General features: G+C 44.4%; 1 protein-coding gene across 8 annotated transcripts in view; it reads right to left on the bottom strand.

Moving 5' to 3' along the window:
• Nucleotides 1-22,635, bottom strand: part of LOC109868109 (splicing factor, suppressor of white-apricot homolog) — a 155,356-nt gene that overhangs the window by 50,150 nt on the left and 82,571 nt on the right. For 7 of the 8 annotated variants that reach the window (XR_004204958.1, XR_004204959.1, XM_020457548.2 and 4 more), the window contains exons 14-16: nucleotides 5,626-5,960; nucleotides 479-628; nucleotides 128-274 (exon numbers count right to left, since the gene is read on the bottom strand). Coding sequence is in view for 6 of the 8 variants with exons in the window: in XM_020457548.2 (XP_020313137.1) it covers nucleotides 128-274; nucleotides 479-628; nucleotides 5,626-5,960 (632 nt within the window). In the remaining 2 variants the exon portion in view is untranslated. Of the gene's footprint in view, nucleotides 1-127; nucleotides 275-478; nucleotides 629-5,625; nucleotides 5,961-17,485; nucleotides 19,624-22,635 lie in introns of those variants that run through there. The other variant, XM_031802489.1, reaches the window with a different exon arrangement.

Raw genomic sequence — 22,635 nt, 5'->3', positions numbered from 1 at the left:
GAAAAATACACGTTTCAAAATGGAGACCAATCGATTGGTCGAAAGAACAGACGACCCATGGTCGATCAAGATTTTTTAAAGTTGGGGACAGCCCTAATAAACAGCCAGGTGAGGTGGGGTGCTTTACCTGGAGAGGCTGGAGGTGGGGCTTGTGGGAGGGGAGGCGCTTGGGTACTTCTTGGCTCTGCCGGGGGATGAGGAGGGGGAACAGGAGGAGCCCTTGTTCTGGAGCTGGCCCCTAGAACTCTTACTCTTCCTCTTCTCATGAGGGGACCTGGAGCACAGGGAGAGAGGGATAGAGAGAGAGAGAGAGACATGGTGAAACTGCCCAAACCCTTTCAGGAAGTAATGGATTGAGACACAAAACAGACAGTCACTGAGCTGCTGGAGCTCAAACTGCTACATTGAATAGAGAAATGTAGTTCTCTCACAGCATTGTCCCACTATTCCCCCTTTATGGGTTCCCAGCCCTATCTACCTGGATCTGGGGTGCCTCCTGGGCAGAACGAGGTTGTTGCCAAGGCGACAGGCGGCAGGGCCGTAGCGCTCCCTCTCCTCACCCCTCCTCTCAGACGAGCGAGCCCTGCTGTCCCCCCTGTTCTTCCTCCCAGGGGACCTGGAACGAGACCTGCAGACAGACACAGGGAATGAGAGATGAACACAGAGATGGAAGGAGGGAGAGAGAGACAGGGGGGAGAAGAGAAGGGGGGGAGTGAGAGAGAAAGAAAGAGGGAGAGGTGAGAAGAGGGAACACAGATGGAAGGACAGAGAGGAAAACTCAAAGCAACATAAAAAACTGAAATATGCAGTATTTTCCCCAGTGCCTGAGGCCAAACTAGCTTTTCTCTAGTGGTGAAGCACTGAGACCACTGAGGAGAGATGGAGGGTGTGAAATACTCAATCGCAGGGAAATTGCCAATTTTTGACAATCTGCTGCTTTAACCAGCAGCTGGTCTCTGGGGCTGACCTTCCACGCCCAAGCCTATTCCCTGGCCACCTAACTGCCCCCATGCCCTGTACTCTGACCTCAACTGCTCTACCCACCTCTCAGTATTATTACCAATCAGAGTACTGTTCATGGGTGTGCTCATAGTTACTATATTGAGATGGAGAGCAAAGGAAAAAATATTTTGAAACAGTTCTGAGTCTCCACTTATTAAGTAGAGTTTACCACTTTTCACTTGTTTTACTCTTCAGAACCCATAGCGGCCATCGACTGGCGTTAAATATATATATATAGCGCTCGCGAACGGCCTTGTTTTTCAAACAATACTATATGTTTCTATATCGCAAAGTGAACTTGCAAACAACCTGCTGTCGTATTCACGTAGCTGTTGTCATCAACCAGAAACAGGAAACAGAATATCATTAGATTTTTTAAAAACTTCATTAGTCAAAATGAAGGCGCCGAAGCAGAAAACGTTTTCACTGTGACAGAGGCTGTATCTATAGTATATCTATAGTATCTATAGTATAGTGGTTGGTGATACGGATTCAGACACGTCCTTGCACTTTGAAAAGTGATGTCGAGGTGAGTGAAATAAGTCAAGAGCAGATATGTTTGGTGTTGTCTATGTTAGATGCTGTGAAACTTGGGGAATAGCAAGTCCTGTCATGATCACTTGGCAAGCACATCAGAGGTGAAGCTTGAATGATTGCTCAGTGTCTCATGGAAATAGTTGCCATGTTAGGCTGTTGGTTGTTTTGTCTTGTTTCTACCGATATAATTCATATGGAAATGGCCCAAGCTGCTTGCTATTACTAGTTAGTCTGTCAGGCAAGAAAAGTGCCGTGCTTCCAGCAGTACCATGAGATATTGTAGGCTAAATGCAAACACTAAAGTGGCAGTGTGAAATATGGGAAAATGGTCTCTAACAGTTGTGTTTGTACCTTCTCTATATGACTCGATCTAATACTTGTTGCATTCAGTGAATTATTTCTACATTTTTTGTCTCTCAATCTACATTTAGAAATAGTTTCTGAATAGCTGTTTGCATTTTTACATAGCCTACTTTGTGTGAGTTTTGAAATACTTTCTGAATATAGTCCTCTGTTCACGTTTTGGAAAACATTTTTATTTGAATGTAAATCATATTTATAAGTATAATATATTATACTTGGTACATTCTGAGTAAGTAATTTAGTCAAATGTATTCTAGTTTTTTGTTGTTGTGTTGAGTGTTAATTGTTTTTTGATAGTGTCTTTAGACAATGGAAGACAAAATGTGTGTTTTTTTCTATTGAGGTTGTGTTCTTTAAAACTAAAACTTGTAATTTGTTCTATGTTTTTGAGTTGTGTCTGTCTGTTTTAAATGTGTGACAAAATGAGATTACTGATCATTTTCAAGACAATCTACAGCAGCATTCTTGAATTCTATTCCGGTCTAAAGGGTTAACCACATCTGTATTTTGGTAGTAAATAGCATGTTATGGATGTGTCCGCTCAATTTTCTGTGATTTCACTTGGTTTTGAGAAACTTACCCCACCATCGATAGACTTCCACAAGCTTGTTCTGCAGTTGCAGGGGCACAGATAAAGCATTGACAAAGGTTCCAAAAACACCCAAATATGTCCTTTTAGAAACGGCAACGATGCAGGTCTCTTAGACGTTGTACACACGACATTGTGTCATTCTGAACTTCATCCACAACGTTATAATATTCTATTTTGTTGGACTCAAGTGATATTTTTTTTGTGTGCACGCAGAGAAGTAGTGGCTGGGTGTTGTTGGAGCCTTTGTTCATATTTTATCTGTGCCCCTGAAACTGCAGAATGAGCATGAGGAAGTCTATCGCTGGTGGGGTACGTTTCTCAAAACCAAATCGCACCCGCAAAAAAGTGTCTGGTAACTTCTATAACATCCAAGATACAGATTTGGTTAAAAAACTAAGTTAAATTGTACTTGTTACCCTCTGTTGCGCCAGTTAAGAGTCTATATACATTGTGTGCAAAAGGCATGAGGAGGTAGGCGAATAATTACAATTTTGCAGATTAACACTGGAGTGATAAATGATCAGATGGTCATGTACAGGTAGAGATATTGGTGTGCAAAAGAGCAGAAAAGTAAATAAATAAAAACAGTATGGGGATGAGGTAGGTAAAATTGGGTGGGCTATTTACCGATAGACTATGTACAGCTGCAGCGATCGGTTAGCTGCTCAGATAGCAGATGTTTTAAGTTGGTGAGGGAGATAAAAGTCTCCAACCTCAGCGATTTTTGCAATTTGTTCCAGTCACAGGCAGCAGAGAACTGGAACGAAAGGCGGCCAAATGAGGTGTTGGCTTTAGGGATGATCAGTGAGATACACCTGCTGGAGCGCGTGCTACGGGTGGGTGTTGCCATCGTGACCAGTGAACTGAGATATAAAGAATAGGTTGCAATTTGAGGCGCAACCCGAGTGTCTACAGAGTGGTTAAATCACAGGCTCCTCTCTCTCCCTCTTTATAATACAGGACAGCCAGTACGCCAGTACCATGGTGATTCAGCCATTTCACATCCCACTGCCAAGAGCAACAACCACACTAAATGACTCGCACAATAATAACAAAAACAATCACATTTCCCCTGATTTAAAGGCAACAATCCAACCAGCTACAAATGAGCGTTTATTTAAGAACACTAGCGTACGTCTGGATCCACTCTGACTGAGCCACAGAGAAACATATTTAACACACACACACACAAACTGGCCACACGCAGATGAAAACGTGATCTAATGGAGCCGTTTAAAAAGTACTTTGCAGCCGGGGACACAGTGGACCGCTGGACGAAAGCCAATTTGGCCCAAGGATAAACACAAATAGAGAGGTCATCCTCTGCCATAGTGGCTGAAGAGGTCAAAAAGTGAGCAAAAAGGAAGTTGTCAGAGGAAGGGGTAGAGGGTCATTTAAAATTCAGGGGAAAATCTACATCCACTTAGCCTGAGCAGAGTACCAGAGCATATGATCAATGACTCCAAACCTCCATCAAAGAGACACTTTAAAGAGCAAATTGGATGAGTTCTGTCCACATCGAGACTATACCCCAAACGGCACTATTCCCTTTATAGTGCACTACTTTTGATCAGGGCCTATAGGGAATAGGGTGTCATTTGGGATGCATCCTTAGGACTCATAGTGGCTGCTCTTTCCCATCCATCCCCGAATCTCCTACCTTATCTGTCCTGTATGGATGTTGTTAACCCCATCCTGGCCCTTCATGGGCCCACGGGAGCCTCTACACTCCACTGGTAATGATCTTAGACTTCCCCCGGGGCAAAGGGCCCCAATTAAACCCCCAGAGGTGGAGCAAGGGTGCAGGGGCTAAGCATGGGGGCAGGACAGACCTGTCAATGACTACAGACAATGTCAGAGGGCTGACAGGACAGAGTTGACCTTGAGACTAAGACAGGATGCAGATGATGGACAGAGAGGAGGAGGGAGGGGTAGGTGGGAGGAGGGGAAGAGAGAGATAAAGGGAGATGGTGGGAAAGCAGTAGGCCAGTTAATGACGAGCAGCTGATGAGTTAACGAGGGGGGAAACTCCCCCCGTGTCACAGCCAGGGTCCTTATTAACCACAAGGAAGGAAGGGGGGGAGAGAGAGAGAGCGAGGTCCATTGGACTGCTAAGGGCTAATGGTGTCGAGCAGCATGACACCAATATCCTCTCTCTCTCTCTCTGTATGAGTGTGATGGACAGTTATGACAGGGTCAGAGACATGCGTGTGTGTGTAATCCTTTCAGTATCTGACAGCACTCAGCGTGCCACTAACAGAGCTGGAGAGGAGGGGGAGAAATTATTCCCTAAACAGTGCACAACTTTTTCCCAGGGTGCTACTTGGGATACACAAAAACATATATGCAGCCAGCTAGCCACCTGCAGGAAGGCTCCATTCCCAAGACATTCTCAGGATTAGGAAGGAAGATGCTGGGGATTGATATTTTTTTTACGCTGTAAAAGGTTCGAAGCTCATAACCTCTTCCAGCCTCCCAACACAAATCAAAACGCTGACTGATTCTGTGACTGGTCATGATCAGGGATCCATTTCACTCTCCCAGATTTCTGTATTTTATTTGACTTTCTCGGTCGAGGAGAAAAAGAAGAAGATTAAGGGATGAAATTTGGCGTGCTTGCACATTAGAGGAGTGAAATCTCTGACACGAGGCTCAGCAGAGGCCCCCTTCTCAATCTAAGCCCTTTAATTCACATACTGTAAGTGATTTAAAACCTCGGGCAGAAACGATTCAATCTCAGAGAAATGACATTAAGGCTTGTCAGAATGACACGAGGCTGGCATAATTACAGCAACTCCACCCGCTGATAATGACAAACTGGCCGTGATTTCCAAAAAGAGTGAGAGGGGGAGAAAACAATTGAGATGAAAAACTTGGAGTGTGTGGAGGCATCGGGAAACAGAGAGAGAGGAAGCCGACACACTATAGTGAAGCCGCTGCAAAAGAATACTGCCAGCCAGAAAGCCACTTCCTTCATTAGGCAGTAGGCACGGTAGAGGCATCAGGTACTGTTAATGAATTATGTTCAAATGTCTGAGCCTCAGGCCAAATGACAACACCTATTCCACTGTAAAGGCCATGTTGTGATGAGAGAGAGAGTTTATTTTGTGGATAGGGGTTGGACCACTCACCTAAACCCGCGGACTGTTTTGTAGGCGCTGGGCAGGGCGTGCTTGGTTTTGGACCGCGACTTGGAGCGAGACCGCGATCTCGCCGGTGACCTCTTCTTGTGTTTCTTCTTCTTCTTGTCCCTGTCTCCTTTCGCTCTGTCCCGCTCCTTCTCCGGTCTTCTGGAGGTAGAGGAGGATGAGGAGGTGGGTAGCAGGAGGGAGGAAGAGGGGGGCTCTTTGCTTTTGAAGGCATTGGCGTCAGGGGGTCTTTGATCAGCAGGGTACACAGGTGCTCTGGAAGCCAACGGAGGGGGGACAGAGACGACGGGGGCCACTGGGAACTTTGGCAGCTGTGGCTAGGATAGAGAGAAGGAAAGAGAGAGAGTGAGAGGGATGAGCGTAGGAGAGAAAAGGAGCAGGGAAAGAGGGCATATTAATGACAGACAGATCTGCACCTTGGGCCTTTTCTAGTTTAACGAGTGCAAGAAAATCTGAAGGCTTCCCTCTCAGAATGAGCGTACTGAGGAGTGAGAGAGAGAGGAAGTGAGGGAGCGAGAGCTAGAGAGAGAGAAAGTGATCGAGAGAGAGAGAGGAAGTGAGGGAGCGAGAGCTAGAGAGAGAAAGTGATCGAGAGAGAGAGAGGAAGTGAGGGAGCAATAGAGCTAAAGAGAGGAAGTGAGGGAGCGATAGAGCTAGAGAGAGGAAGTGAGGGAGCGATAGAGCTAGAGAGAGGAAGTGAGGGAGCGACAGCGCTAGAGAGAGAGCGTGACGAGGGCATTAACAATTGTCTCCTCCGTTACAGCCACTGGCATAAGGTCATCTGGGAGACGCAATCTAATTCAGCCTGCATCTCCAATCAAGGTTGTGTATGTGTGTGTGTGTGTGTGTGTGTGTGTGTGCGAGTGTGTATGTGTGCTCTCGACCGGCCGAAGTGAAAGGCAAAGCCCTGGGGCAGTGAGATCCTAGTCCTGGCTCTGTCCATAACTACTGCTCGCTGTGTGCTGCTCCTGGTTGGTTCTTCCCTCAGACTTACTCAGCTGCTAATTAAAAGATACTGGCTGGTTACACAACACAATGCAGCCTGATAGCTAGCACCCTGCCCTGCCTGCCTGGCTAACAAAACATAATTGGCCCTTCTCCACTGTCAGCACGAAAGTGCCTCTAATTACTTCAGTATGTGTCTGTCTGGTTAAATTAGATCTTCTGCCCGCTGCTGGATCCAACATCACAACTGGGTGCCAATCAATGTAGCGCCATGCGCCATCAAACTCCATTTAAATAAAATTTTGCCATTGAGAGAAGAAAAACACCATATGTATTTATTTCCCAAGCTTTATTTGCCATGGAAAAGCCAAGCAAGGACTTATGATGTGTAAGGTGTGTGCAATACTGGTGACGTTAGGTAAGGAAGTGTTCATATGTGGAACAAGAAAAAAAGTGTGTGTGAGAAAGAGAGCGCGCGACAGAGACAGAGCGAGAGAGCGCACGAGAGAGAGAGGGACAGAGACAGAGCAGGAGAGACAGAGCGAGAGAGCGCACGAGAGAGAGCGAGAGAGCGCACGAGAGAGAACCAGTGTGAATGTCACCTTATCTATTGAGACTCGGCTCTGGAGACAGTGAATCAAAGGAGACGAGGACACAATGTCATCTCTTCCCAGCATATTTAGAACCTACTCTGTCCCAATTCAGTGAAACAGGACAACTTCTTCCTCCTCCTTTCTTTCCCTCACATGGAATGAGTGGGAGGCACGTTCTTCCCTCCCCTGCTGCTCCAGACAGAGCAGGAGGAGAGACGAAGGTGGAGAAAGATCTGTGTTATTGGCTTTGATAAAGTTTTCGGTATGAATATTTGGTAGTGCGGTGCGCTGCGGTGGCTCAGGGAAGATAATGAGGAGGATGTCTGGGGTTTGATTTCACTTTGGGTTAAGAACAGCATGACATTTGGGTAGGTTTATTCCCAAGGACCATGGGTCGAGGAGAGTGTGTCTGGTCTCTCACGCCTGCTCCAAGGAGATAGGGAGGCTGCCCTCTCTAAAGCACATCGCACGGGAGAGAAGAAGAGAGGCATGCCATTGTAAGGAGAATGGGACAGGGAAAGAGAGGAGGAGGGAGAGGGATAGAGTGTGTTTCAGAAAGGGACAAAAGAAGAAGAGAGAGATGGAAACAATCCATCATGAGCGAGAGAGGGTGTCAGAGGGACAGATATGGAGCAAAAAATGAGCGAGAGGGCAGACAAGGGAAAGAGAAATGGACAGAGGGTGATTGAGAAGGGTGATGAACGAGAGAGGGAAAATAGCCAGAATCCACAACTCCCTGTGTGCAAATAAACTGCTCCAGGTCACCTTGCCTTGCCTGTTGTTGTACTGTAATCAGGCCACTCCACTTCGGCACCCAGAACTGTACTTTCAACACATCCCACCTGTGCACTGCTTGACCTTGCGCGCACACAGAACACAGGGTACCCAGAAGCCCGATTCCAGTGACAACTCAAGCTCTACCATTCACTCTTAATACTCTTTGATTAACGGGCTTTGACAGACTCAATATGTTTACAAGTGGTCCTTTGTAGCTCGATTGGTAGAGCATGGGACATGTAATGCCAGGGTAGTTGGTTTGATTCTCGGGACCACCCATACGTAAAATGTAAGCTAGCATGACTAAGTCGCTTTGGATAAAAACGTCTGCAAAATGGCATAGAAACACTGTATATGTAAGTGAACGCAACTACATCTGAAGATCAGGTTCTGGCACTATAATCAATAAATAATTCACACTCCAACTGTGACTGCTTCTGGTACAATAGCAAGGTCAGACCCAATAACCAGGCCCTGTGGCTTTCCTGGTGTTTCAGAGTTTAGAGGCAACATTTCAATTTTGTGTGTGTGGTGGCGTTCTGATGAGGGGACCCTGTGGGATGTGAGAGGAGGAGAGGCTGGACACAACTCTAAACACACAAACTGTGCCAGCCAGGGAGAACAAGGCAATCAATCACCTTGATTTGGAAGAGTTCCAATGTTGGATAGACATAGCCAGCCTGCTAACATAGCATCCCTCTCTGTTTGAGCCTTGTGTTTGAGTTGGCTAAACAAGCTAGCTGCATTCAATGCCAGTTGATTGGGGTCGCCAGATGATTTGCCAGCTCCTGAAAGCTTGGCTGCGTGTTTAAACACCCCAGATCCACGCATATTTTCTGGTAAAAGCCAACACTGGCTATCAGAGAGACAGAGGGACCGTATGAGAGGGAAAGAGTGTGAAAGAAAGAGGGGGGGTGAGGTAGAGAAAGGGGAGAAAGAGACTTCTCCCTGCTCCTTTCCCTCTCTCTGGATCTGATGGGGCTCTGCCTGCTGTGGGAGGTCTGGACCTATCACCGGGAGCTGCGGGAGCACGCCATCCTGCTTCTCGTGGGCCCATAAAAGGTTCCACGAATAGTTTGAGGGTTAGGAATGGACGGATTTCTCCATCCACTTGCATTGCATTGGGCAGTTCAATTGTGAGAAATGTCTCAGTCCCTGGAGCAAAAATGTATCCAAGAGCATGAGTACAGGTCATCAATAAGCTGCTCCCAAACATTTTAAACCTGCATCAGGAAAGTGAGTATCATAGTTCTTGTGGTATTCAATGACATTATGAAGGTCAACTCAGAACAGTTGAAGATGGATTTTAAAGAACTGATTGGGTGTCTGCTTGACACCAACAAAGGCCCATAATATCTGGCCCTGTGCCATCCCTAAATCGTGGCATTGAACGTTTCAGCAGACTTTTATCCCTCCATAACAGGCTACTTGACTATTGCAGCTCTGTTGAGGTAACATTTATAGGCAATTTTGATACCTTCTGGAAACAAAGCTTGTTTTAAAAAGAGGATGGGATCTACCCAAATCTTTTAGGTTCCAGGATCCTTTCACAGGATTATACAGCTGTGTTGAGACAATGACATATCAATGACCCAAACCCAGTTCAGTTAATCCCTACCATTGTGTCGCTGAGTTGTCATAATGCTTCAGCAAATGTACATTATCCCAGGGGCAATGGTAGACACAATGTAAGTAACCTAATATATTTCCATCGAACTGCCCTGAATGCCTCTGCTGATTTGAGCTTTTGTATGCACTAATCATGTTCCTTTGAGCCAGTTATACTGTTAGAACTGAGTCGGTGTGCCCTAGCATGAAGTCCATTGTGTGCAGCTCACCCGCCACTAACATAAATAACATGAGCATGTCTACTTCTGCTAAGCTTCCCAGTAAAGCAATGAAAACAACCATGCATCCCAGAAGTGCTAAAAATAGCCCACATTAACATATGTAGCTTAAGAAACAAGGTTCATCAAATCAATCATTTGCTAGTAACATTCTGACAATCTCTGAAACTCACTAAGATAATACCTTTGATGATAGTGGTAGCAATACATGGTTGTTACATCTACAGAAAATACAGTAATGCCAATGGTGGAGGTGTTGCTGTTTATATTCAGAACCACATTCCTGTAAAGCTTAGAGAAGATATCGTGTTAAATAATGTTGAAGTAATATGGCTATAGGTTCATCAGCCTCACCTGAAGCCCAATGTTTTGGGAAGCTGCTATAGACCACCAAGTGCTAACAGTCAATATCTGGATAACATGTGTGAAATGCTTGATAATGTATGAGATAAACAGAGGTGTATATTTTCTGGATGATTTCAATATTGACTGGCTTTCATCAAGCTGCACACTCAAGAAAAAGAAAAAGCTTCAAACTGTAACCCGTGCCTGCAACCTGGTTCAGGTTATCAGTCAACCTACCAGGGTAGTTACAAACAGCACTTGAATGAACTCAACATGTATTGATCAAATCTTTACTAATGCTGCAGAAATTTGCTTTAAAGCCGTATCCAAATTCATCAGATGTAGTGATCATAATATAGTTAGCCATATCTAGGAAAACCAAAGTTCCAAAGGCTGGGCCTAATATAGTGTATAAGAGGTCATACATACGTTTTGTAGTGATTCCTATGTTGTTTATGTAAAGATTATTTGTTGGTCTGTAGTGTGTAATGGGGAGCAACCAGATTCTGCACTTGACACATTTTTATGGAATGGTCTGCCTACCCATGTGAGAGACAAAGACTCGGTCTCAACCTTTGTCTTTATTGAAGACGCATCTCTTCGGTAGGTCCTATAATTGACTGTAGTCTGGCCCAGGAGTGTGAAGGTGAACGGAAAGGCACTGGAGCAACGAACCGCCCTTGCTGTCTCTGCCTTGCCGGTTTCCCTCTCTCCACTGGGATTCTCTGCCTCTAACCCTATTACAGGGGCTGAGTAACTGGCTTAATGGTGCTCTTCCATGCCGTCCCTAGGAGGGGTGCGTCACTTGAGTGGGTTGAGTCACTGACGTGATCTTCCTGTCTGGGTTCGCTCCCCCCTTTGGGTTGTGCCGTGGCGGAGATCTTTGTGGGCTATACTCGGCCTTGTCTCAGGATGGTAAGTTGGAGGTTGAAGATATCTCTCTAGTGGTGTGGGGGCTGTGCTTTGGCAAAGTGGGTGGGGTTATAACCTGCCTGTTTGGCCCTGTCCGGGGGTATCATCGGATGGGGGCCACAGTGTCTCCTGACCCCTCCTGTCTCAGCCTCCAGTATTTATTCTGCAGTAGTTTGTGTCGGGGGGCTAGGGTCAGTCTGTTATATCTGGAGTATTTCTCCAGTGTCCTGTGTGAATTTAAGTATGCTCGCTCTAATTCTCTCTTTCTATGTCTCGGGGGACCTGAGCCTTAGGACCATGCCTCAGGACTACCTGACATGATGACTCCTTGCTGTCCCCAGTCCACCTGGCCGTGCTGCTACTTCAGTTTCAACTGTTCTACCTGCGGCTATGGAACCCTGACCTGTTCACCGGACGTGCCACCTGTCCCAGACCTGCTGTTTTCAACTCTCTAGAGTCAGCAGGAGCGGTAGAGATACTCTTAATGATCGGCTATGAAAAGCCAAATGACATGTTCTGAAAGAGCTGCAAAACCTGGACCCGTACAAATCAGCTGGGCTTGACAATATGGACCCTCTATTTCTGAAACTATCCGCCGCCATTGTCGCAACCCCTATTACCAGCCTGTTCAACCTCTCTTTCATATCGTCTGAGATCCCCAAGGATTGGAAAGCTGCCGCAGTCATCCCCCTCTTCAAAGGGGGCGACACCTTGGACCCAAACTGTTATAGACCTATATCCATCCTGCCCTGCCTATCTAAGGTCTTCGAAAGCCAAGTCAACAAACAGGTCACTGACCATCTCGAATCCCACCGTACCTTCTCCGCTGTGCAATCTGGTTTCCGAGCCGGTCACGGGTGCACCTCAGCCACACTCAAGGTACTAAACGATATCATAACCGCCATCGATAAAAGACAGTACTGTGCAGCCGTCTTCGTCGACCTTGCCAAGGCTTTCGACTGTCAATCACCATATTCTTATCGGCAGACTCAGTAGCCTCGGTTTTTCGGACGACTGCCTTGCCTGGTTCACCAATTACTTTGCAGACAGAGTTCAGTGTGTCAAATCGGAGGGCATGCTGTCCGGTCCTCTGGCAGTCTCTATGGGGGTGCCACAGGGTTCAATTCTCGGGCCGACTCTTTTCTCTGTATATATCAATGATGCTGCTCTTGCTGCGGGCGATTCCCTGATCCACCTCTACGCAGACGACACCATTCTATATACTTTCGGCCCGTCATTGGACACTGTTAACAAACCTCCAAACGAGCTTCAATGCCATACAGCACTCCTTCCGTGGCCTCCAACTGCTCTTAAACGCTAGTAAAACCAAATGCATGCTTTTCAACCGATCGCTGCCTGCACCCGCATGCCCGACTAGCATCACCACCCTGGATGGTTCCGACCTTGAATATGTGGACATCTATAAGTACCTAGGTGTCTGGCTAGACTGCAAACTCTCCTTCCAGACTCATATCAAACATCTCCAATCGAAAATCAAATCAAGAGTCGGCTTTCTATTCCGCAACAAAGCCTCCTTCACTCACGCCGCCAAGCTTACCCTAGTAAAACTGACTATCCTACCGATCCTCGACTTCGGCGATGTCATCTACAAAATGGCTTCCAACACTCTACTCAGCAAACTGGATGCAGTTTATCAGTGCCATCCGTTTTGTCACTAAAGCACCTTATACCACCCACCACTGCGACTTGTATGCTCTAGTCGGCTGGCCCTCGCTACATATTCGTCGCCAGACCCACTGGCTCCAGGTCATCTACAAGTCCATGCTAGGTAAAGCTCCGCCTTATCTCAGTTCACTGGTCACGATGGCAACACCCATCCGTAGCACGCGCTCCAGCAGGTGTATCTCACTGATCATCCCTAAAGCCAACACCTCATTTGGCCGCCTTTCGCTCCAGTACTCTGCTGCCTGTGACTGGAACGAACTGCAAAAATCGCTGAAGTTGGAGACTTTTATCTCCCTCACCAACTTCAAACATCAGCTATCTGAGCAGCTAACCAATCGCTGCAGCTGTACATAGTCTATTGGTAAATAGCCCACCCATTTTCACCTACCTCATTCCCATACTGTTTTTATTTATGTACTTTTCTGCTCTTTTGCACACCAATATCTCTACCTGTACATGACCATCTGATCATTTATCACTCCAGTGTTAATCTGCAAAATTGTAATTATTCGCCTACCTCATGCCTTTTGCACACATTGTATATAGACTGCCCCTTTTTTTTCTACTGTGTTATTGACTTGTTAATTGTTTACTCCATGTGTAACTCTGTGTTGTCTGTTCACACTGCTATGCTTTATCTTGGCTAGGTCGCAGTTGCAAATGAGAACTTGTTCTCAACTAGCCTACCTGGTTAAATAAAGGTGAAAAAAAATAATAATAATGTACTCCTTAGGTTGCACCCTCGACAACTACTGTCATTATTATTATTTGACCATGCTGGTAATTTATGAACATTTGAATATCTTGACCATGTTCTGTTATAATCTCCACCCGGAACAGCCAGAAGAGGACTGGCCACCCCTCATAGCCTGGTTCCTCTCTAGGTTTCTTCCAAGGTTTTGGCCTTTCTATGGAGTTTTTCCTAGCCACTGTGCTTCTACACCTGCATTGCTTGCTGTTTGGGGTTTTAGGCTGGGTTTCTGTACAGCACTTTGACATCAGCTGATGTAAGAAGGGCTATATAAATACATTTGATTTGATTTATTCCAGTTACTAATAAGCCTGCACCAAAAAAAATTACTATAAACTGTTAAATCCCAGTGGATTGATGAGGAATTGAAACTATACTATGAATCAAAGAAATTATATAAATAATGAGAGTAAAAAGCTTTGGAGCACCTTAAATGAATGTTTGGGAAAAAAGGCAAACACAACATCATTCATTGAATCAGATGGCTCATTTATCACAAAACCCATTGATATTGCCAATTACTTTAATACGTTTTTCATTGGCAAGATTAGCAAACTTAGGCATGACATGCCAGCAACAAATGCAGACACTTTCAAAATAAGGAAAAGCCCTTGAATGAGTAGGTGTTTTAAAACTTTTGGCAGGTAGTGTACACGCACACACTTCCTGTTTCCCAGCTCATTGTAATATTATTTGTACTTTGTATTTAGTTTATACACACACCACATGTTTATTTAAAAACAGAATTCTTGACATAGCTCACTCTAATATATCTACTGATGTACAGTGCACTCGAAAAGTATTCAGACCCCTTGACTTTTTCCACATTTTGTTACATTACAGCCGTATTCTAAAATTGATTAACCGTTTTTTCCCCACATCAATCTACACACAATACCCCATAATGGCTAAATTTAGTCACCGCATCGCAATGCAATATGCGTTGCTACAGATACCCGTGCCGGCCTCCATAGGGAGACCAATGAGGTGGCTTTTGGTTTTTAATTTAGAATCCTCCAATCCTCTATGTAATTATTGGCGGAGAGTCATGTCATATTTTTTGAAAGCCTTTTGTAGGCAACATGAGCCTCACTAGTGTGTAGTAGTGTGCTGCTAAAAGTGGTGTATATCTTATTTATTTAAAGAGCATATTGAAGACAGAAGCAATAGTCTACAACTCTTTTAGCACCGTATCGCGCTGCTCTGAGACAAGAATGGGGAATGGTCTTAACAAATCAATGAGATTTATATTTTGACTGAATCACCGCTTGGGTATTGGTTAGACTACAATTAGGGTGTAGAAATGTTATGCTCTTAGTGTAACCTTTATTTAACTAGGTAAGTCAGTTCAGAAAAATATATTATTTACAAGGACAGCCTACTCCTTCCCCCCCCATCGGGGAATTGAACCACGGTCTCCCGCGGGCCTGCACAACACAGGGATTCTTTAGCTAAATAGCCCAGAACTGTAGCCTACTCCCGACCGTCACGTTGTACAGCACCATATTTTCCGTTCCATCCTGATGGAAACCCAGAGGGTTTTTCGTTTTTCTTGGAGTAGAAACACCATGATATTATTCAATTTAATTAAGCAACATTTCTTAAAATCAGTCCCATTATACTATGTTCTTACAAAAAGGTTTTAAATTCTCTAGTACAGCCACTATTGAAGGCTATCAAATGCTTCTCAAAGATGCCCTCTGGTGGTCAAACTAGCACTAACTAGCATTAATGGTACCAGTGGTTGGCACTTAAATAATGTGCCATAGAATTCTGCAGCACTATGCAAGCTGTGTCGCAGTACGCTGCAACTTTTAAAGGTCAAACCACTAAGTATTCATGCACTTCACTCAGTACTTTGTGGAAGCACCTATGGCATTGATTACAGCCTCAAGTCTTTTTGGGTAAGACGCTACAAGCTTGGCACACCTGTATTTGGGGAGTTTCTCCCATTCTTCTCTGCAGATCCTCTCAAGCTCTGCCAGGTTGGATGGGGAGCATTGCTGCATAGCTAATTTCAGCTCTCTCAAAGGATGTTTGATCAGGTTCAAGTCCGGGCTCTGGCTGGGCCACTTAAAGACATTCAGAGACTTGTCCCGAAGCCACTCCTGCATTGTCTTGGGTTTGCCCTTAGGGTCCTCTTCCTGTTGGAAGGTGAAGCAATGACCCAGTCCGAGGTCCTGAGCACTCTGGAGCAGGTTTTCATCAAGGATCCCTCTGTACTTTGCTCCGTTCATCCTTGCCTCGATCCTGACTAGTCTCACAGTTCCTGCCGCTGAAAAATATCCCCACAGCATGATGCTGCCACCATCATGCTTCACCATAGGGATGGTGCCAGGTTTCCTCCAGACGTGATGCTCGGCATTCAGACAATCTTGATTTCATCAGACCAGAGAATCTTGTTTCTCATGGTCTGAGTGTATTTAGGTGCCTTTTGGCAAACTCTCAATGGGCTGTCACGTACCATTTGCTGAGGAACGGCTTCCGCCTGGTCAATCTACCATAAAGGCCTGATTGGAGTGCTGCAGAGATGGTTGTCCCTCTGGAAAGTTCTGCCATCTCCACAGAGGAACTCCAGAGCTCTGTCAGAGTGACCAATGGCTTCTTGTTCACCTCCCGGACCAAGGCCCTTCCCCCCTGATTGCTCAGTTTGGCATGTCGGCCAGCTCTAGGAAGAGTCTTGGTGGTTTTACTATTTTCTACATTGTAGAATAATAGTGAATACATCAAAACTATGAAATAACACACATGGATGTAGTAACCATAAAGTGTTAAACAATTCTAAATATATTTTATATTTGAGATTCTTCAAAGGAGCCACCCTTTGCCTTGATGACAGCTTTGCGCAATCTTGGCATTCTCTCAACAAGCTTCATGAGGTAGTCACATGGAATGTATTTCAATTAACAGGTGTGCCTTGTTAAAAGTTAATTTGTGGAATTTATTTCCTTAATGAGTTTGAGCCAATCAGTTGTGTTGTGACAAGGTAGGTGTGGTATACAGAAGATAGTCCTATTTTATACGTAAGCTTATTAGAGATCAGTGATACTATCAAGAGCAGTGAGCGGTTTCCTTTTTCCTTCATCTGCCCTATTTGGTAAAAGACCACGTCTATATTATGGTAAGAACAGCTCATATAAGCAAAGAGAAACGACAGTCCATCATTACCTTAAAACATGAAGGTCAGTCAATGCGGAAAATATCAGGAACTTTGAAAGTTTCTTTAAGTGCAGTCGCAAAAACCATCAAGCGCTATGATGAAACTCTCTCATGAGGACTGCCACAGGAATGGAAGACCCAGAGTTACGTTTGCTGCAAAGGATAAGTTCATTAGAATTAGCAGCCTCAGCAATTGCAGCCCAAATAAATGTTTCACAGATTTCAAGTAACAGACACATCTCAACATCAACTGTTCAGAGAAGACTGTTTGAATCAGGAATTCATGGTCGAATTGCTGCAAAGAAACCACTATTTAAAGGACACCAATAAGAAGAAGAGACTTGCTTGGCCCAAGAAACATGAGCAATGGACATTAGACTGGTGGAAATCTGTCCAAATTTGAGATTTTTGGTTCTTTGTGAGACGCAGAGTAGGTGAACGGATGATCTCCACATGTGTGGTTCCCACCGTGAAGCATGGAGGAGGTGGTGTGATGGTGCTTTGCTGGTGACACAGTCAGTGATTTATTTAGAATTGAAGGCACACTTGACCAGCATGGTGTTGGGTTCTAATTCTCAGAGTAAAAACTCAACAGACATTATGAAAGCTTAACCAAATGTATTATGCCCAGAGGATCAATACAGCTGCATTAGACAAAACATGTTTCTACCACCACAAGTACAGTGGTGAGAACAAGTATTTGATACACTGCCGATTTTGCAGGTTTCCCTACTTACAAAGCATGTAGAGGTCTGTAATTTTTATCATAGGTTCACTTCAACTGTGAGACTGGAAGCTAAAACAAAAATCCAGAAAATCACATTGTATGATTTTTAAGTAATTCATTTGCATTTTATTGCATGACATAAGTATTTGATTACTGTTACAGTGCTATTTGGATTGTTAATTGGATTCGTCCCAACGTTAGAGATTTCTTGTATTTTTTGTAGTACATTAAAAAAAAGTTAATTATTTGTGTACTTGTTTGACATTTTACTGCATTGTTAGAAACTAGTAACATAAGAATTTCACTACACCCGCTATAACATCTGCTAAGCTGTGCACCCGACCAATATACTTTGATTTGATTTCATAGATACTACCGTTCAAAAGTTTGCCGTCACTTAACAATGTCTCAGAATAAGAATAGACTGATGAATTTCAGAAGAAAGTTCTTTGTTTCTGGCCATTTGGAGCCTGCAATTGAACCCACAAATGCTGATACTCAACTATTCTAAAGAAGGCCAGTATTATTGCTTCTTTAATCAGGACAACAGTTTTCAGCCGTGCTAACATAATTGCAAATGGGTTTTCTAATGATCAATTAGCCTTTTAAAATGATAAACTTGGATTAAGCTAACAACATGCCATTGGAAAACAGGAGTGATGGTTACTGATAATGGGCCTCAGTACACCTACGTAGATATTCCATTAAAAAAATCTGCCTTTTCCAGCTACAATAGTCATTCACAACATTAACAATGTCTACACTGTATTTCTGATCAATTTGATGTTATTTTAATGGACAAAAAATGTGCTTTTCTTTCAAAAACAAGGATATTTCTAAGTGACCCCAAACTTTTGAACGGTAGTGTATACCGCTGGAAGTGAATGCAGGAATTAAACATTTAACTATGCAAAGTAGCAAAAGCTGTGTGCATTAAGGATAAAGACACCTGGCTCAAATAGAAGCCTGTCTCTAATAAGCACCTGTTGTGCTCATTGATTTAAGAAAATAAACACCCAGGCTAAAAATGGAAGTTTTACGCTAGGCCTATCTTAGTTAGTGGAGCACAGATCTTAACCGGCAACACATTGACTCTTTAACTGGCAGGTCACTCATGGAAGCCATAATAAAAATGTAGCTTGAAAGCCATTTAGAAGGAGAAGCCTGACAGTCTCCCTTAGAAAAGAACCACATATCCCTGAGGTGCTGGGAGACAGGGGGACTATGGGCCAGGACAGGCAGACACTTCAGATATCAATATTTGAAGTGCAGACACTTCAGATATTTGTATCCAGGAGAGTCCGAAAGAGAGAGAGCAAAAGATATAGAGAAAAATAAAGAGAGAACAAGAGCAAGCGCGCACGCAAGAGGAAGAAAGGGGGAGTAGTATTGCGGTGTCTGCAGTTCAGCTCTCCACCCCGGTTTTGTCTCTAATCATGCCCATTAGCCCGGCTGGCCTCTGGCTGGGCTCCGGCAGGCCCTTTAAAGAGGCTGAGCTACCTACTGGAGAGACAAAGGTCTCCCAGGAGAGAGGCCATCCTTTGAACAGAGCATGTCAGCCCAGAGACAAAGAGCACAATCAATTAGAGTGCCACAGCAACTCTAGAGGGAAGTGACTAGGGCCCCTGGGTAAGGAGGGAGGCAGAGAAAAAGAGACAAGCAGAGAAACGAGAGAGAAAGAGAGACGCACACACACACTTGCAAAAATACATACTGTACTTACAAACACAGGCACGTACACACCCACGCGTACGCTCCTGCCGAAACATCTTCATGTAAGTGCACACACAGAGAATGTATCATACTCAATCATTTACGAGATTAGATTGAAAGGCATCAATATGTATGAACTTTTTGCTTGAGATTTATTCTATAAATAAATCAATAGATTTGAAGGGTTGGGGAGTAGGAGATGGGGCTGTCCACAGTGAACGATTTGACTCAATTCAACAGAGGACACAGCGTGCACCGTGGCCAGTGGTGAGTGAGTGCGTGAGCACACACACACACAAACACTTTATGTTCATGTTGTTATCTTTTCTTGTTGCATGGTTGAGAAGGACCAGTCTCCCCGATGGTAAGGAAGTGAACAGCTCGTGGCTGGGGTATGTGTGGTCCTTGATAATTCTGCGGGACCTCCTCCGGCACGGTCTCAAGTAGATGTCCTGGATGGGTGGCGGCACGGTCCCAGTGATGTACAGGGCTGTCTTCACCACCCACTGGAGGGCATTGCAGAATCTAAAGGAATTAGCCAAACAGACTGTGGTAAAGGGGGCTGGCAGTGCTGTTTACTGATATTGTGTATTTCTCATCAGTGGCCCGTATGCGCTGATGTACGGAGAAACTCTGCTCAGTCAGATGAAGAAGTATACTTTGTCTCTGTGCTGGAATGTGTGGTGAACCTTGACCCAGCTATGCCTCAGCCAATCAGAGCGTGGTCTCTGCTGCCACTGGGCTTACTGTGCTCCTTACCATACTCTACGTTTATATTTGAGTTATTTAGGAGATGCTCTTATCCAGAGTGACATACATTTGCTGCATTCATTTTAACATAGCTAGTTGAGATAACCACATATCACAGTTGTGGTAAGTACATTTTTCCTCAATAAAGAAGCCTTTGTCACCAAAGTCAGTTTCAGATATTTTCGGAAGATGGGCAGGGACTCTGATCTCATCCAATCACTTATTTTGGAGGGTATTCAGATGATGAAAGTTTGCCATTAGAATATATGTGCAAAGCAAAGTTGAAACTTTCAGTATGTGTTATTGCATTAAGGATTATCTGTCAAATGAGACAAGTTCTATCCTAATGCTTATTTGCAGAGGACAAAACAGTAGTGGGCTTGATTACCAACAACATCAAGACAGCCTACAGGGAGGAGGTGAGGGCACTCGGATTGTCAGGAAAACAACCTCACACAACATCAACAAAACAAAGGAGATGATCGTGGTCTTCAGGAAAGCAGTGGGAGCACCCCCCCTATCCATATCGACGGGACAGTAGTGGAGAAGGTGGAAAGTTTTTAGTTCCCCGGGAACACACATCACGGGCAAACTGAAATGGTCCACCCATACAGACATTGTGGTGAAGAATGAACAGCAACTCTTCAACCTCAGGAGGCTATAGAAATTTGTCTCGTCACCTAAAACCTTCGAAGACTTTTATAGATGCACAATAGAGAGCATCCTGTTCGGTTGGATCACCGCCTGGTACGGCAACTGCACCGCCCTCAACCGCAAGGCTCTCCAGAGGATGGTGCGGTCTGCACAACGCATCACCGGGGGCAAACTACCTGCCTTCCAGGACACCTACAGCGTCACAGGAAGGCCAAAAAGATCAAGGACAACAACCACCCGAGCCACTCCCTGTTCATCCAACTACCATCCAGAAGGCGAGGTCAGTACAGGTGCATCAAAGCTGGGACCGAGATACTGAAAAACAGCTTCTATCTCAAGACCATCAGACTGTTAAATAGCCATCACTAACACAGAGAGGCTGCTGCCTACATACAGACTCAGATCTTTAGCCACTTCAATAAATGGATCACTAGACACTTAAAAAAGCAACTTTAATAATGTTTACGTATCTTACATTAGTCATCTCATATTGATATACTGTATTTTATACCATCTATTTCATCTGGCCTATGCTGCGCGGCCATCGCTCATCCTTATATTTACATGTACATTTTCTTATTCCATCCCTTTGTGTGTGTATTAGGTAGTTGTTGTGAAATTGTTAGATATTACTGCACTGTCGGAACTAGAAGCACAAGCATTTCTCTACACTCACATTAACATCTGCTAACCATGTGTATGTGACCAATAAAATTTGATTGAATTTGATTTATTAAAAACATTAGCAAAGCTATGGTAAACCATGTGATAACTAATCTAAATTTGACAGATAATTGTAAATGCAATAACATATTGAAGAGAAGAATATTCACAGGGGTACTATGTACCAGGCGAGTGATGCCAACTTCTGCTCCCTGTTGAGGATGTCTGTCTCCTGTCCCCGTCCCAGAGAACAGGCTTTGTTTCTGGATAGCCCAGCTAGTTGCCCATTCCCCCCTCCGTGGATGGATACACCTGTCCGTAACGTAATACCTTGTTAAAGCCCAGATTCTACTGCAAGTTTAGCACCGATTGAACAGGCTTGAACAGATTACAAAGGAAAAAGTAAACCTTGAGACAACACCAGTACCTAACCCCTGCATCCGGCCGCCTACCATCCTGCCTGCACCTCGGGCCAATCGTGAAACGGCCCAACAGACTCCAGAACTCTAAGACTCTTTCACTTTCTAGTTTCTACCCCAAATCTGGTTTGGATCAAGAAACTAAGAAGTTCCTAGACCGCATTAGGCAGAGACGCCTGACAGAACATTTAGGGCTCTCGTTTTCTTCTCTTCGCACATGTGTTTTATTGGACTATGCTTTGAGGATTTAATGTTGCGTAGAAGACTAATGAAAGTGTGCAGAAACAAAACCAGAAGGCAGCAGAAGGAGAAAAACAAGAAAAAAACTACAGGCCTGTTCTCCGTTTTCCTTTTAATTGCACTGTCTTTTTTTCTATCCTCGGAGTAAAATATTTAGGGAAAGTTGCAAATAACTGTGGGATCGATAGAACCGCAGGAAATGAGGCTATTTGGAGTGTTCAATCAGGGGCCCTGCCTCTGCTTCCTTTAATTAGTTTATACATAAATTCAAGGCCAGAGATTGAAGAGCACTCTCTGCTCGTACCCTGACTTAAATTGAATAAATTGAACTGGGATTAGTTCTCTCAGCAGAACGCAGCGTGACCTCGGCAAAAACTGTGCTCTCGCACAGGGAAGATTTGTCCCACGAGAAGGAAGGAGAGAGATGGACCAGATGCAGGGCCAAAGAAAAGAGCTCCTAAAGAGTAGATTTTGATACATCTGCTGAAACCTCACTGACTACTTAATTCTTGTGAGGCTGTTTCTCATCCATAATGTGAATTTGGCACTTTGCGAGCCTCCTTAGCTGTTTACTCAGATGTCCTGGTGCTGAATCTGCCTGCCACAGAAGGCATCTCTCCCAATGATCCTTTGGCAATTACTGAAAATGTGTATTTGATTAAATTGTTTCCAATTAGAATCCCAAATTGTGACGCATCAGGCTTTTAGTCAGTCTGTTTACTCAAATGAATTCAGATTTTGGAAACAGACCATGTGTGATGATCCAAGTCGTATTTTCCGATCCTACGTATGTGTATGACCCATCTATCTG

The sequence above is a fragment of the Oncorhynchus kisutch genome, linkage group LG23 (genome assembly GCF_002021735.2).
Source record: "Oncorhynchus kisutch isolate 150728-3 linkage group LG23, Okis_V2, whole genome shotgun sequence".
In the NCBI taxonomy this organism is placed as follows: Eukaryota; Metazoa; Chordata; class Actinopteri; order Salmoniformes; family Salmonidae; genus Oncorhynchus; species Oncorhynchus kisutch.
Note: the sequence above shows the minus strand (reverse complement) of the source record. Positions and strands in the feature narration are given on the sequence as shown.